This window comes from Lathamus discolor, chromosome 20, assembly GCF_037157495.1.
Source record: "Lathamus discolor isolate bLatDis1 chromosome 20, bLatDis1.hap1, whole genome shotgun sequence".
NCBI lineage: Eukaryota > Metazoa > Chordata > Aves > Psittaciformes > Psittacidae > Lathamus > Lathamus discolor.
In genome coordinates this window covers 2,806,597-2,822,188 of record NC_088903.1, presented here as the reverse complement: position 1 = coordinate 2,822,188, position 15,592 = coordinate 2,806,597, and the positions used below count along the sequence as shown (strand labels likewise).

The following is a 15,592-nucleotide window of genomic DNA, read 5'->3' as shown; positions in this document are numbered from 1 at the left end:
AGCGAGGGCCGGGGGAGAACGAAAGCCGGGTGAAAAAAGGGCGAGACGCGGCGGAGAAACCAAATCAACATGGAAGTTGCCTTTTCTCCATTCAAGTTTCCTCCGCTGCCCTCCCAGCCCTCCACTTCTTTACATAACTCACCTTCGGGCGGACCGCAGGAATTCTTATTTCATTGTTCCCAGCATCTTCTGGGACCCGGGACGCGGCTCCTTGAGGTGCTCCAGCCTCCTGCAGTCCTCTATCCAAAAGGAGGCGAGAGTGGCATCTCTACCCAGCAAAGGGGGTACCAGCTCTGCTGCCAGTGCCATATGGTTGGCACGTCATGCGCGAGAGCTATCACATGAGAGCTAATGATTGACATGCGCTTGCATTCAGGGAGATTTGTCTCTCTGGGGAAGGAGGACTCGCCATCTGTCACTCTGTACTCCAAAAAAAAAAAAAAAAAAAAAAAACCCAGGGAAAAGGGGAAAAAAAAAAAAAAACCAAAAAAAAAAAAAACCTTTTCCAAATCTCCGGCTCTGCCTACACGCCGCAAAATGGGACCCGGGCGAGATGCAGGCGATGGCGAGGCCGGCAGGAACAATGGAGCCAGCACCAGGGCGGTGGGGAAACCGGCTATCCCGAGCGTGTCGGGGGCAGCCGGCGGGCACCGGGGCGAGGGGGGAGCCGCCGTGGGGACCCTCGGTGGGAGCTGGCATCTGCGGCTCCATCCCCACCCTCAGCCACCAGCCGAGCCGGGGATGGCTGCGGTGGCGAGGGCCTGGTGCGGGCAGGGGGCTTGTGGATGGGGACGTGGCGGTGGTGGCGGTGCCCGGTGCGGTGCAGGAAGGGGGCTGTGGGTGCGGGTGTGGGCAGCACTGGGGGATGCGGGGCTATGGGTCACCATGGCGGTGGCGCACGGCCTCCGCCTGCTGCCCCACATCCCCTCGGCCGCGTGGTCGTGCCAGCCTCTCCCTGCGGACCCACGGCACAGCCTGGCATGCACAGACCTTCCTCCGTGCACACACAGACACGTGCACACGTGCGCACACTTGCACAAGCACAAGCGCGGCCTCCCCAATGCACGCGGTGTCTGTGCCCCCCGCCATTGACACGGGTCTCGTGGTGGCCATGGTGGAGGCCTGGCCGTGCCACAGCGCAGCCGGCGAGGCCTTTGTGTGCTGGCTGCTTCCTCAGCAGCCTGGCAGTGCCCTCTCACCCCCTGGCCTCCCAGTCTGTCCCCAGCACGGGGTCTGTGCAACCAGAAATCACCGGTGCCATTTCAGTGGGCAGCACCGGGGCCAAGGACCCCCTTACGGGTGCGTTGTGTCCCCGGGAGCTGGATCCCATCACCCGGTGCCCTGCTCCTGGCTGCGGGATGCCTCCGTGTCCTGGATCCCTCTGTCCCCACAAGGCCAGGGAAGCAGGACCCAGGGCAGCGGGTGCCACATGGCACGTGCCGGCCATGCACCGCAGGCGAGGGCGGCACAGCGATGGTGTGGTCACGGTGCCCGCGGTGTCCGCGTTGTCCAGGGCTGTGCCCACACGCAGACAAAGGGCTGCCGGTGCCGGGTCTGTGCCAGCGGCGTCGGCATCACCCACTCCCCCAGTGCAGGTGCCGGCGCTGGCACGTGACAGAGGGGCCTCCACCGGCGTCCCCCCCGAACCCTCCGACTGTCACTCACGGCTGCGGCCGAGCAGATGGCACCGGAGCTGGAGCCGGCCTGCGGGGAGGCAGAGCCCACCCCAGCCACGCCGGTGCCGGTGCCATGCCAGGGTACCAAAACCTGGGCACCCTCCCTGTGCATCGCAGCCCTGACCTCCCGCTGTTGTTGCCATCTTCATTTGGCCACCGGGTGCCAGCCGGGCATCGCCGTGCCCCAGGAGCCCACCCGGTGCCCACCAGTGATGGGTACCACTCTGGGTAAGTCCCTACCATGCTGCCCTCTGCTCCCCCTGGCATGGCTGCACCCCGGCATCAGGCAGCGAAGCTGATGGTGCCATGGTTGCTGGTACCATGGGGCTGCCCCAGGCTGAGGAGATGCCTGCGCTGGCCTGTGCGGGGACAAGGATGGGGACAGGGATGGGGACAGGGGGAAGCCACAAGCCCCTGACCCAATGCATCCGTTCCAGCCTAATTAGCAGCCGGGGAGCGGTGAGGGTGGGCGCCGGCGTGAGGCTCATCAGCATTCACAGCGCTTGGAGGGAGAAGAAAGTGGAGACATGAAACAGGGAGAGGAGATGAAAGGGGAGCGGGGGGGAGATGGAAACCCAAACCAGAGCCTTGTGCCGGGACACAGCCCGCGGGGAGGGCAGGAGCAGGGGGCTCGGTGCCATCCCTTGTGCCATCCCTTCCGCCATGGCTGGTGATGGCACCAACCCCATCCTGGTGTCTGGGTGCTTTTGGGAGGCGGGTTCACCCCGGGTGAGGAATGGGGGTCCCATTTAATGGGGCAGTGGGGTTGGGGTGAACCCAGGATGAGGGCAGCAGGGGTTGGGGCTGGTGATTTGGGTGCAGGGGAGGGGTGGGGGGGGTCCTCCTGCTCCAGGAGGTCGGGGCTGGGTGCCCCTGGGGCTCTGATCCCCATCCTGCCGCTGGTTTCCATGGCCAGGAGCCGGTTTTCCCGGCACCGCCGCCTCTGGTCTCTGCCCACCCCATCCAGGTCCCCTGGGTCTCGCTGCCCGGCGTTTGGCTGGTGCAGGAAGCTCTTTCCTCCTCCAAAACTCATCCTCCGTGCTCCTTCCCCTCCCTCCAGCAGGAAGGCGACGGATGGATGGGGATGGGGATCCTGCCTGGAACAGCAGTGGCAGCTCCATCCAGGAGGTGGGTGCCGGGGGGGCCCCCGTGGCATCGGGGGCACGGACACACTGCGGGCCCCGGGCGGGAGCGGGGTGCTGGGTGCTGCTGGGACCCCGCTGGGCACCAGATGGGTCCAGGCTGGCTCCCCGGGGCCCCGCACGGGGGCCACATCCCCGGGGTGAGCCCAGAGCCCCGCACCGCGGCCGGGGGACGGGACGGGGGGGGACGGGGGTACCCCCGCGCCGGGTCCGTGTCCCCCCCCCCGCACCGTGCGGTCCCCGTTCCCCCGCGGCGGGTCTGAGCCGTGCAGGGCCCGAGTGCGGTGCGAGCGGCGGCGGGGGGAGGCGGGGGCCGCGGTGCCAGATGGAGCCGGCTCCGCGCTGCAATATTTCTGGGAGGTGAAAGCTGGGGAGAGATGGATGCGAGAACGTGCGGCGGAGCCACCGCCGGGAATGGCAGCCGAGGGGAGGAGAGCGGAGGGAGCGGGAGCTGAGGCCGGGCCCGTCCCTGTCCATGGAGCATCAACCCCCCCCCCAACCCATAGGACTCATCCCTGGTGAGCAGGGGTCCAGTTGGGGGTCTCTGTGGGATGGGGATGCGGTTGTGGGTGCTTTGCTGGTCCCTGAAGGGCGCTTCAATAGGGACCGAGGGGTCATGGGTGGGATGGGGAAGGTTGGTGGTGGAGGGAAACTGAGGCACAGAGGGAGGGGAGGGGCAGAGCCCTGCTCACCCCCTGCCCATGGAAGCAAGGCCTGGCCAAGCGGGTTTTAAGGCACATGCTGTTAATTGGACAAATGAGATTGGGAATTGTTCAGGTTGCCCACCGGACTCCAGTTTGGGGCTGGGGATGGGGGGTCCTCGTGAGGGCACATGGATGGCCCCAGGGGACTTGTGCGTCTCTCCCCCTGCTCCTTCATCACCTGGGCGCTGCCCTGCCAGGGTCAGGTGCTCCTTGGGGACAATGGAGGGGCTGGAACTGGGGGGACCCCGAGGTCACCATTGTGCCACCATCAGAACTGGCTGCTGGTGAGGTAACAAGGCCACAGCGGTGAGGTCACAGTGGGCTGTGACATCACAACCACTGCCCTGTGGCATCACAAGGCCCCAGGAGCCCCGCTGTGAGCACAGCATTCCCACCCAGGCCGGGTCAATGGGGCAGCAGGGGTGGGTTTACAGCCCCATGGTGCCACCGGTGTGGGGACAGCGTGACTGAAGGAGCACAACCGGCACCGGCCCCCCCCCCCCACCGCGGCAGATGGCACATTGCAGGGGGGATGTGGTGGGATCAGTGGGGGGGGCTGCCTCCATCGCTCCCCCCCCTCCCCGACCCCTCTGTGTTGGTGTCCCCAAACCCTCGCAGGGGTGCATTGAGTGGCATCAGGCCTCAGCAGGGCAGGTGGGCACGAGGCCACGGGCGAGGGGCTGCTGGAGTGGCACCAGTGACAAAGGCAAAGGGCAGGATTCACACTGTGGGGCTGGGGGTGCTGGACCCCCATCCTGAGCAGGCCTTGGGCCACTGGTCCTGGGGACCTGATCCAGACCGGTGCTGCCATCATGGGGCTCGGTGTGGGGCTCAGCACAGGGCTCGGCTCGTCCTGCCAGCCGCGTGGCAACGGGGGACCCTCATCACCCAGCACCCTGGGATCCTTGCCCCTATCTCAGGGTGCTCTGAGGCCTCCCATCCCTGGGGATATTGAGGACCCCCATCCCGCATCCCTGGTGACTTTGGGGCTCATCAGCACCCTGTGCCATCGATGGGGAAAGAGGGGCATGGAGTGGATTTGGGGAGCAGGAGGGGGGAGTCTCCATGGTGACAGGGCGCCAATGACGACAGTCGCCATGGCGAGGATGCGTGGCCCAGCCCGTTGCCATGGCGATGCGCCTGGCACAGCGAGTCGCCATGGAGATGGCCGAGGGATGGAGCTGGTCCCTATGGTGGGGACCAGGGCCAGGCCAGGGCTGATGGGGGTCCCAGGGGCTGAGCCCCCCATGTGTGGGGCCTCGCACCCTCCCGGGGCCGCAGCCACCGCGTGCCGCCGCGTGCCCACCATCACCACCATCGCCACCATCGCCACCCAGGTTCATTTGCACGAGGCTTTTCCACTCCAGTTCACACTACCATCTGACAAGCCCAACTTCTCATTTTCAGAGTAATCACTCCACTGCACTAATTGCACATGCAAATATGCAAATTCGTATTAATTAATTACTATACTAATTAGTTCTGTGGTATTTGCGAGTAATAAATCATTCGGAGGGAGCGGGAAGCTGGAGACTTGGCCCATTTACACTTCGCATAAAATTTTAATAGGCGCTCGGGCTGATCCGGGACAGCCGCGGTGCCGCGCTTAAAGGCACAGAGCCGGTGTGGCACGGCCTGGCCCCTGCCTGGCACCGGCAGCACCGGGAGCACCGGCCCCGGTGTGCCCCAGTGGGAGAGGGCATGGACAATAGGCAGGGAAAAGGGAAAACGAAGGAGAAAGCGATGGGGAGGAGGAGGGAGGTTGGAGGTGCAGAGGGGCCGCTGCTGGTGGTTGTTGTGTCCTCATGGGGAAACTGAGGCAGGGTCCTCACCGCAGCGCTCAGGGGCTCACCGGCTGGGTAGGAGGTGGGTGGCCACTCATGCTACGGGGGGACCCCCAAGGATGTGGGTGTTGAGGTCACTCATGAGGGTCCCTGTGTTCTGCTGGCCACCAGCACCACGCTGCCACCATGGCCACACCATCACCACCACCGCAACCACAGCATCACCATCACCACAACCACACCATCACCACCACCAAGAGCACAGCATTGCCATCACCACGAGCACAGCATTGCCATCACCACAACCACCCCATCGCCATCACCATGAGCACCCCATCACCACCACCACGAGCACAGCATCGCCCTCACCACAACCACACCATCACCATCACCAAGAGCACAGCATCGCCATCACCATGAGCACCCCATCACCACCACCGCGAGCACAGCATCGCCCTCACCACAACCACACCATCACCATCACCAAGAGCACAGCATCGCCATCACCACGAGCACACCATCACCATCACCACGAGCACGGCGCACGGCGCAGCCGCTCCCCGCTGCCACCTTTGGGGATTTTGCAAGCCTTTAATTGTCGTAAGCACAGATTAATTAAGCAGCGCTAAACACAAGCCCATGCATTATTGATGAATAAGGGTGAGTTCAGGTTGGTGCAAACGGTGTAATTAAATATAAACCTCAAGCTGCCCATTGTTAACGTACAAATTACATTACTATTGCGACACGTGTCGGGGCGCGCGGCCGAGGGGGAGCGGGGATGGGGGGGATGGCGTGGGGGGGTGTTGGGGGGCAAGAGTGGGGACCCCACAACCTGGCCCCGTCCCTGCGGTCGTCCCTGGGCCCAGTGCCTGGACTGGGCCTGTCTCCATCCACATCCATCCCAGATCCATGTGCAGTGGGGATGCTCCATGTGAGTCCTCCCATGGGGACAGCAGCCCCCCAGGTCCAGGCTTGGCACCCAGACCCACTGATGGACATGCACAGGGGCTGTGCACACGCATCCTGCGCGCTCCTGTGCACACACACACACACATGCCCCCTCCTGTGCACACATACACATGCATGTGCATAGGGATGCACACAATGAACATCCCTGGTGCATCCATGCAAGCACACACGTGTGTACTTACACACATGCATGCGCATGTGGATGCTCACACATTCACATCCCTGGCACACCCATGCAAGCACACTCACACTCCTGTGCACACACACATGGATGCACACACGTGAACATATCTAGCACATACATGTACGTACACACACACACGCACATCCCTGGTGCACACACACCACCCACCCAGGACCCCCTCCATGAATCAGGACACCCCAAGTCCCCATCCCAGCCATGCCACCCTCTCCATGTGCTCTCCCCAGCACCCCTTGGGGGGCACCCTGGTGACACCCCAACTGGGACAAGTGACATTGACCCTGGGGGGGCTGTGGGGAGGTGGGGGGGGGGGGGGGCCCGGCCGGCTGGGCGTCCCCTGGCCCAGGCAGCGTGGGGGGGGGGGGGGGGTGGTGGCAGCTGGTTCCTATTTATTAACCAGTCATGGTTAAATTGGTTTATAAATTAACAGATGTTTTAAGTTTAGGCTTTCTTCTGGGAATGGAGGCAGCGAAACTGCTCTGTGCTGGCGGCCGGGCCCCCCCCCGGCAGGGTGGCACTGATGGGGATGGGGGGGAGCAGGAATAGGACACCCCCCCCCCCCATGCAGCCCACCCTGCTGTGGGGGCACTGGGGCAGGCGTTGCGGTCCCCCGAGGTCACAGATCCTTAGGGAAGGGGTGGATGGGGATAGAGCCGGGGTTCTACAGGTGGGTAAACTGAGGCACGGCCCCCAGCAAGAGGAGACCCCCGGGTGGCCGCATCCTCTCCTTCCTTGGGGTGTCAGGCTTGTGCCCCGCCCCCCCCCATGGTTTGACCTATTCAGGCTGGGCAAACTGGGGCACAGACTCCCCCAAACCGATGCATGGTCCCATCTGATGGGATGCGCATCCCAAGGTGATGTCCCAGGACCCCTCAGTACCCCCATGGCAGCACCCCGGGGTGTGAGGCTTGGCATGGGCCAGTGGCCGGTGGCTGCCAAGCGGGATGGCTCCAGCCATGGTCACCCCGTGCCAAAGCCCTTGAAGCCATGCCCAGGCCTGTGCTCTCCATGTGGCTGTGCCAGCACCGTGGTGACGCTGCCAGCACCGGCGATGGCATCTGCCGGTGGCACCGGGACCAGGCCCAAAGCGGGGGGAACAGGAGCACGCAGCCCCCTGCCCACCCTGATGGGACCCTCATGGTGCCAGCGCCACAGGGACACGTCCTCTCCTTGCATCAGGGTCCCCATTATGGTGAGGTGCAGCCCCCCAGCCCTACAGCATAGAGGGGATGCTGGACCCCCCCAGTGCCACCATAGGGGTGGCCATGTCCCCAGCCACCCCAATGAAACCCAGTTTGGTGGGGGTCGTCCCCCATGCCCTCTGGAGGGCCCCATGCCTGTGGCTGGGGGGGTACCAGAAAGGAAGGGGTTAAGGTCCCTGCCGCCCCCCCCGGGCTCCAGCGTGTTCCTACGCGTGTTCCCACTCCCGGCACCTCCTCTGCAGCCCGGGGGGGGCTGCACCCACCGGGGTCCTGGGGTGCGATGGGCTCGGGGGGGACACCCGGAGTGATGGGCACTGGAGGCGGGGCCCGGCACCCACTGACCCCCCCCCGGAAGCCCCGCCCCTCCCATTAGCCCCGCCCCCTCAGTTGCACAGGCCCCGCCTCCCCCCCCCCCCCGACACTCACCTTTCAGATCCAGCGGTCGATGTCCCCGGGTCTTCTTGTCCCCACGATGATCCGGCCCCGCAGTGCCCAGTGTTCCCCCCGTGTCCCCCCCGGTGCCTTGTCCCCACAGTGCTCCATCCCCAGGGTGTGTGTCCCAGCGCCCCATCCCTGGGGTCCCCCATCACCATGATGCCCCATCTCCTGTATACCCCGTCCCCACCATGGTCCACCCCTGTGCCACCTCATCCCTGTCACCCCATCCCCATGCCACCCCATCCCTATAACACCTCATCCTTATGCCACCCCATCCCCACAGCACCTCATCCCTGTCACCCCGTCTCCATGCCACCCCATCCCCATGCCACCCCATCCCCTCTGCCACCCCATCCCTATAACACCTCATCCTTACGCCACCCCATCCCCAAGCCCCTCATCCCTGTCACCCCGTCTCCATGCCACCCCATCCCCATGCCACCCCATCCCCTCTGCCACCCCATCCCTATAACACCTCATCCTTACGCCACCCCATCCCCACAGCACCTCATCCCTGTCACCCCATACCCATGCCACCCCATCCCCTATGCCACCCCATCCCTATAGCACCTCATCCTTACACCACCCCATCCCCAGAGCCCCTCATCCCTGTCACCCCGTCCCCATGCCACCACATCCCTCTCTCACCCCATCCCCATGCCACCCCATCCCTACACCACACCACGCGGCCACAGCCCCACGGCCTCCCCCCTTGACACCGCGGCCCCACAACTCCGCCGATGCCGTTGCTGCCACCGATGGGTGCAGGCTCCGGCTCCGGTTCCTGTCACCGGTGAGGAGCGAACTCCGCGTCCTGAACCTGCTGCTGCTGCTATTTTTACTGTCTCTGCAGGAGGATGCGCTGCCGCAGCCCCCGCCGCGACGCACGGGGATGGGCACGGGCAAGGCGCAACCCCCTCTGTGCCCCTGCCCGGTTGCCCATGGGATGGACGGGGCTGAGCCGGTGGGTAAGGAGTGACCGTGTGCGGCACACGCGGCCTGCGCTGCGCGGCGGGGAGGGCTCCGGTACCGGGCCCGGTGCGGCTCCCCACGTGCCCCGGCGGGTGCGCGGCTGTGTGGGTGCGGGCGCGGGCGGCGTGCGCCGATCCCGGGGGGCTGCGGGTGCTGCCGCTGCCGCAGCGCAGGGAGGGGAAGGGGGCCCGGCCACCCCCTCGCTCCGTGTCTTCGTAGGCGGCAGGAGAGGGAACGGCAGCGGGATGGAGCCGGGGAACCTGTTGCCATAACGACCCGGGTCCCGCGATGGGATGCCGGGATGGGGATGAGGATGGGGACGATGCTCCGGAGCCTGGCGTGGGGGTCAGCCTGGGCATGGGGTGGAGCGAGGGACCCCCGCCCCTTGTCCCCCTGCTGTCCCCTCCGTAGGGCCGCTGCCCTGAGGCCGGCAGGGCCATGCTCAGGGCCAGCTTTGCCACTCTTTGCCGTGCTCTGCCGCACTTTGCCAGGCAGAGCCGTGCTGTGCCGCGCTGTGCGGGAGGAGGCTGCTCCGTGGCACGGTGCCACTCGGGTAAATATTTTGCTGGAGCAGCGGTTGCTGGCCCGCGGCCACCCGCAGCCCTTGGAGCACCGGGAGATCCGGGGGCCGGAGCCAGCTCCCGGCTCCTTCTTCCTCGTTCCTCCTTGGAAGCGGCTTCCTCAGCGCCGCCGCCCCGGCCCTGTCCCCCGGCCAGGACACCCCGTGATGGGGCAGCAGCCGCCGCCCCGGCCGCCGCTCTTCCCCTGCGCTGTGCCCAGAGGTGCCCTTCGATGCCCCGGTCCCCGCCGGAGGCCGGAGCCGAGCGGTGGCCGGGCTGGAGGCTGCTCCCCGGTTGGGGGGGGGGGGGGGGGGGAGACCTCCCCTTCCCAAGGGGAAACTTTGGGTTTGGTGGAATTTTCCACCAGGAAAACCGCTCAGAGCCGGGCACGGCGCGGGTGAGGGCAGAGTCCTCTGCCTCTGGCACACCCCGTGTGCCGGGGCTGCGGCTGCTGCAATGGCACATTCTGGGTGTCCCAAGTCCCCGTGGATATCCCCCGGCCGTATCCCTTGGGAGATCCCACCCCTGCCTGAGCTGTGTCCCTGGCCCGTGCGGAACAGAGCAGGCAGGGGTGGGATGGAGGGGGGGGATTTTCCTGCTGCCCATCCAAGGGTGTGAGCGGCCGTGCCCCTGCCCCCTGGTTGCAGCTTGGTGGGGAAACCGAGGCACAAGGCACGGGGGCTCACATGGAAGCACCTCTGCCCATCCCATTCCCATCGCTGTCCCATCGGGGGGCACCCCCTCGGCAGGGAAGGGGTTAAAGTCCCCCCATAGCTTGTCTGAACCCCCTGAGGGGCTCCCCAAGGGCTCATTACCTCGGCCTCAGCCCCCCTGCCCCGGGAGGGGGGGATGAATAATTCAGTGCTTGGTAGGAGATGTGTCCTCCCTCCCTCTCCTTCCTCCTCCTCCTCCTCCTCCTCCTCACCGGCTCTGCTTTCCCCACCTCCCGCCACTCTCAGTCCTCGCCGTACCGGAGCCCCGGGTGCTACCGAACTCCCTGCTCGGTACCGGTGGCTGAGACCCCCCCTCGGCGGCAGCGGCGGTGACCATGGACCCCAAGGACCGCAAGAAGATCCAGTTCTCGGTGCCGGCCCCCCCCAGCCAGCTGGATCCCCGCGCCGTGGAGATGGTGAGGGGACACGGCGGGGTCTGGGGGCACCCCGGGAGTCCCTCGGCACCCCCGAGGGTCGCCGCGGTGACGAGGGACCCCCGGTGTGACCGGGACGGATGGGGGGAACGGGGGAGCCCCGAGGTACCGGGTCTTGGAGGAGGGATGGGGGCAGAGTGGGACAGGAGGGATGAGACTGGGGGATCGGAGGGGACAGGAGGGAGGGAAGGGAACAGGAAAGCAGGACGAGGGGGATCGGAAGGGACAGGACAGGGATGGAGGGGATAGAGGGGACAGGAGGGAGGGGAAGGGACCGGGAGAGCAGGACAAGGGGGATTAGAGGGGACAGAAAGAACGGAATGGGATTGGGAGAGCAGGGTAAGTGGGATCGGAGGGGATAGAGGGGACAGGACACGGAACGGGAGGGACAGAGGGGATAGGAATGGATGGGGGGGGAAAGGATGGGACAAGGGAGAGACGGGGACGGGACGCGAGAGCTCCGAGGTACCCGTGTGAGCTGCGGTCCCTCAGAGGGAGAGTTGTACAGGGGGACAGGGATGGGGCAGGGATGGGGCAGAGGGGACAGAATAGGGACACGGATGGAGGAGAGGGAAGAGATGGAACGGAGGGGACAGGACAGGGACAGGGATGGGATGGGACCGGACAGGGACAAGGACAAGGATGGGACCGAAGGGACAGGACACTCTGGGGGACGGTGCAGCCACTGCTGTACCCAGCCCAAGGGGACGTCCCAGGCACACGCAGGACCCGGAGCCCCCACGGGGGAACCGGGCAGGGGCTGGGGGGGACTGGGGACATCGTGGGGACCCCGGGATGGGGCCACGGCCCCACACGGTCCCTGCCCGCACCCGCGCTCACACGCATGCACATACATAGACACGCATCGCACACGTGCAGGCATGTGCATGGGCCCTTGGCCCCGGGGTGCAGGGTACGGGGACCCGGCGTGGCCCCAGCCGGTGACACCCCGCTGTGCCCCAGATCCGGCGGCGGAGGCCCACACCGGCCATGCTCTTCCAGCTCTCCGAGCACTCATCCCCAGGTGAGCAGCGCAGCGGCCGGGAATGGGACACGGGACAGGGATGGACGTGGTGTCAGGGGACGTCTGGTGTCACTGATAGGATGTGGTGGCAGGGATGGGATGCGGTGATAAGGATGGGGTGTGGTGTCGTGCACGGTATGAGATATCCAGGATGGGACGTGGTAGCGGGGAGGGAACGTGGTGGTGGGACGGGATGCGGGTGTCACCTATGGCTTGGGACATCAGGGATGGGACATGGTGGCAGGGAGGGGGTGTGGTGTCACATAAGGAATGGGGTGGCAGGGATGGGATGGGGTGTCGCGTAAGGAATGGGGTGGCAGGGATGGGACATGGTGGCAGGGGCAGGACGCGGTGTCACATAAGGAATGGGGTGGCAGGGATGGGATGCAGTGGCAGGTCCCTGGTGGGCAGGTAACCCTTGGAGCAGGGGTCTGGGGGTGGCAGGGACCTGCCTGGCTCTGCTGGGTGCCATCAACCCCTGTCCCATTCACTCTTCTCTCCCCATTGCTGCCACCGACCCAGAGGACGAGTCCTTGCCCTACCAGGTGAGTGGCACCGGGACACCCGGGGCAGCCCCGCTCCCCATCCAGGGCACCGGGGGGTTATCAGGGCCCAGTCTGGCTCCGTGCTTATCGGTTCCCTGCCCGGCACCGGCACCCGGCGCCGGCACTGCGGGGACGGGGACACGGAGCCCGGACAGGCTCTGGGGTTTGGCTGCGGTCAAACAGCCCCGTGACCATCACAGGGACACCACAGAGTGCTGGGGTCTCCATCATGGAGCCCCCAATGTAGATCCCCATTGCAGGGTCCTCGTTGACACTGGATACCAATTGCAGGGTCCTCATCGCTGGGGAAGGGGTGTCAGTCTTGGGTCCCCATTGCAGGACACCTATCGCAGCATCTCCATCCCAGGGTCCCCATTGCAGGATCCCCATCGCAGGATCCCCATCGCAGCATCTCCATCCGGGGGTCCCCATTGTGGGACCCCCATCACAGCATCTCCATCCCAGGGTCCCCATGGTGGGACCCCCATTACAGCACCCACATCCACATGGGGTGCCTGGCTCCCTTGGGTCCATGGTGACCCCTGACATGGGACGGGGACACACCGGGACCCCATTGCTGATGCCATTCCCTCCCGCAGCGTGAGAGCTGCCTGCTCAAACCAAAGAGGACCAACCCGTGTGCCTACACCCCGCCCTCGCTCAAAGGTACTGCATGAGCCATCTGAATGGGGAAACTGAGGCACGGGGCTGTGCGGGGTGGGCTGGGGGCACCCGGGGCTCCCCACACCTCTCTGGGTGCTCCATGGGGAGACACCAGTGCTCCCAGTGCCAACACTGGTGCCTCCCCAGCGGTGCAGCGCATTGTCCAGTCCCACCTGGAGGGTGGCCTGGCCGGGGGGGACAGCTCCGATGGGGAGGCCGATGATGGGGAGCATGAGCTGGCCCGTGCCTGCGACCCCGACAGTGCCCTGGAGCCTGGTGAGCGGGATGGGGATGTGGGAGTCTGGGGGACATGGGGCCAGGGGCGCTGAAGCCTTGGGATGTGGGGACGGGGATGGCAGATGCTGGGGGACATGGGAATGAGGATATTGGATCCTGGGGGACATGGAGACAGGAATGTCGGATCCTGGGGACGTGGAGCTGGGATTTCTGGAGCCCAGCGGATATGGGGACTGGGATGGTGGGTACTGGGGAACATGGGACGGGGATGGTGGGTACTGGGGGACATGGGACGGGGATGTTGGATACTGGGGAACATGGGGTGGGGATGTTGGGTGCTGGGGAACATGGGGTGGGGATGTTGGGTGCTGGGGAACATGGGGTGGGGATGTTGGATACTGGGGAACATGGGGTGGGGATGTTGGGTGCTGGGGGACATGGGGACGGGGATGTTGGATACTGGGGAACGTGGGGACGGGGATGTTGGGTGCTGGGGGACATGGGGATGGGGGTGTTGGATGTTGGGAGACATTGGCATAGGGATGTTGGATATTGGGGAACGTGGGGACGGGGATGTTGGATGCTGGGGAACACGGGGCTGGGGATGTTGGATGCTGGGGGACACGGGGCTGGGGCAGCCGGAGCCCAGCGCTGCGGCCCCGGGTGCCACCATCCCCTGTAGCCCTTGGGGCGAGGGTGGGTGCGCGGGGGGAGCAGAGGCGCGTCCGTGCCCCGCGGGGCTGCGGCGGTGCCGTTTGCGCCTCCCTCTGCCCTCGGCTCATCCGCGCCCGCCCGAGCAGCGCCCGGGAGCCAGGCCCGAGCGGAGCGGAGCTACTTCGGCGGCCCCAAGGCTCACAAGCGGAAAGGTAACGGGATGGGGCGGGGGCAGGAGGGAGGAAGCCGGGGCCGGCGCTCGGGGCCGCTGCAGCCCGGTCACCGCGGAGCCGGGTCCCGCAGGCGGGCAGAAGGTGTCGTTCGCCGGCGGCATCGAGGAGCGCGGCCAGGACCTGAAGTCGCTGACGGTGTCCGAGATCCCGGAGGATCCCGAAGGACTGGAGGAAGAGGAAGAGGAGGACGGCGGCACTGGGGGTATGTGGGGTGTCAGCCCCTCCTGCCCCTGGTGTCTCCCTCTGGTGCTGGTGGTGCCTGACCCTCTGCCTGTCCATTCCTCCATCCATCCCTTCATCCATCCATCCATCCCTTCATCCATCCATCCATCCCTTCATCCCTTCATCCATCCATCCATCCATCCATCCATCCATCCATCCATCCCTTCATCCATCCATCCATCCTTCCCTCCATCCCTTCATCCATCCCTTCATCCATCCATCCATCCGTCCATCCCTCCATGCTCCCCTCCATTTATCCCTCCATCCATCCATCCATTCATCCCACCCTCCATCCATCCATCCCTCCATCATTTATCCTTCAATCCCTCCATGCCTCCCTCCATCTGTCCATCCATTCGTCCCATCCTCCATCCCTCTATCCCTCCCTCCATCCATCCAACCCTCCATCCATCCATCCATCCCTCCATCATTTATCCTTCAATCCCTCCATCCCTCCATCCATCCCACCCTCCCTCCCTCCCTCCCTCTCTCCATCCTTCCGTCCCTTCATCTATCATCCATCCCTCCATCATCCATCCCTCCTTCCTTCTATCCCCACTTTCACCCCTCCTTCGCTCCATCCATCCATCCCTCCATCCATTATCCCTCCATCCATCCCCAGAGCGGCGACACGTCGGCTTCGCCGAGGTTCCATCTCGCCCCATCGGCACCGAGCGCCATTCGCCCACCTACCCCCTGGGTACCAGTTAACCGGCACCGGCACCGGGACCCGGCGCCCCTTGGCTGCAGCAGCTTCGCCGGTGCACCCCCTCGCCCCATTGCCCCCCCATCGCCCCACTGCTGCTCTGCCTGCGCTTCGTGTGCTGCCCCACACATGGCCACGGCCACCACGCTTCGCACTGGGTGGTCCCATGCGAGGGGCCGGGACCCCCCCGGGGGGCTGGTGGGGACCCCCCCTCTGCCCCACATCGAGCTGAGCCCCCTGCCCGCAATAAACGACTGTACAGAGAGGATGGAGCCTGGTCTGGGGGGGCTGTGGCCATGTGGGGGGGGAGTGTCTGGCCCCCTGGTTTTGGGTGGTCCGGGCATCGGTGGGGCGAGAGCAGGGAGCTGTGGGGCAGGGCTGTGGGTCAGATACAGGTGCTCCATGGACACCCTCCCTCTCTCGCAGGAATGGTCTCTCCCAGCCCCACTGATCCCCCCCTCTGGAGGTGAATGGTCCCTCCCAGCCCCACCGATCCCCAGCCTCGGGTG

General features: G+C 65.6%; 2 protein-coding genes and 1 long non-coding RNA gene across 5 annotated transcripts in view; 2 read left to right on the top strand and 1 right to left on the bottom strand.

The window, feature by feature from the left end:
* The window catches only part of LOC136024284 (protein phosphatase 1 regulatory subunit 1B-like), a 3,556-nt gene extending 3,341 nt beyond the window's left edge, over positions 1–215 (top strand). Inside the window, exon 6 of the mRNA XM_065699501.1 lies at positions 184–215. Coding sequence (XP_065555573.1) covers positions 184–215 — 32 coding nt within the window. The remainder of the gene's footprint in view (positions 1–183) is intronic.
* A 6,676-nt stretch (positions 216–6,891) lies between these two features.
* LOC136024178 (uncharacterized) lies at positions 6,892–8,159 on the bottom strand. Its single transcript, XR_010616767.1, has 2 exons — positions 8,109–8,159; positions 6,892–7,105 (listed from the first exon to the last, which is right to left on the bottom strand). It is a non-coding gene; the product is annotated as an uncharacterized LOC136024178 (long non-coding RNA).
* A 1,540-nt stretch (positions 8,160–9,699) lies between these two features.
* On the top strand, positions 9,700–15,349 carry LOC136024172 (protein phosphatase 1 regulatory subunit 1B-like). 3 transcript variants are annotated; one of them, XM_065699349.1, is made up of 9 exons: positions 9,700–9,874; positions 10,612–10,781; positions 11,763–11,823; positions 12,346–12,368; positions 12,968–13,034; positions 13,179–13,307; positions 14,069–14,134; positions 14,226–14,357; positions 15,000–15,349. In XM_065699349.1, exons 2-9 carry the CDS (start codon positions 10,701–10,703, stop codon positions 15,086–15,088), a joined length of 648 nt encoding a protein of 215 aa, XP_065555421.1. In that variant the 5' UTR covers positions 9,700–9,874; positions 10,612–10,700; the 3' UTR covers positions 15,089–15,349. The 3 variants fall into 3 exon arrangements, with proteins under 3 accessions (XP_065555421.1, XP_065555420.1, XP_065555419.1); XM_065699348.1 differs by lacking the exon at positions 9,700–9,874 and having other exon boundaries at positions 10,163–10,781; XM_065699347.1 differs by lacking the exons at positions 9,700–9,874; positions 10,612–10,781; positions 11,763–11,823 and having other exon boundaries at positions 12,139–12,368.
* Positions 15,350–15,592: the final 243 nt, after the last annotated feature.

Bases quoted from the DNA above. Each gene is read 5' to 3' on its own strand.
- LOC136024172 (XM_065699347.1), top strand. From the start codon at position 12,189: ATGGGGTGGCAGGGATGGGATGCAGTGGCAGGTCCCTGGTGGGCAGGT. The intron at 13,308-14,068 runs GTGAGCGGGATG...CCGCCCGAGCAG, and splicing joins CGACAGTGCCCTGGAGCCTG to CGCCCGGGAGCCAGGCCCGA. The intron at 14,135-14,225 runs GTAACGGGATGG...CGGGTCCCGCAG, and splicing joins CAAGGCTCACAAGCGGAAAG to GCGGGCAGAAGGTGTCGTTC.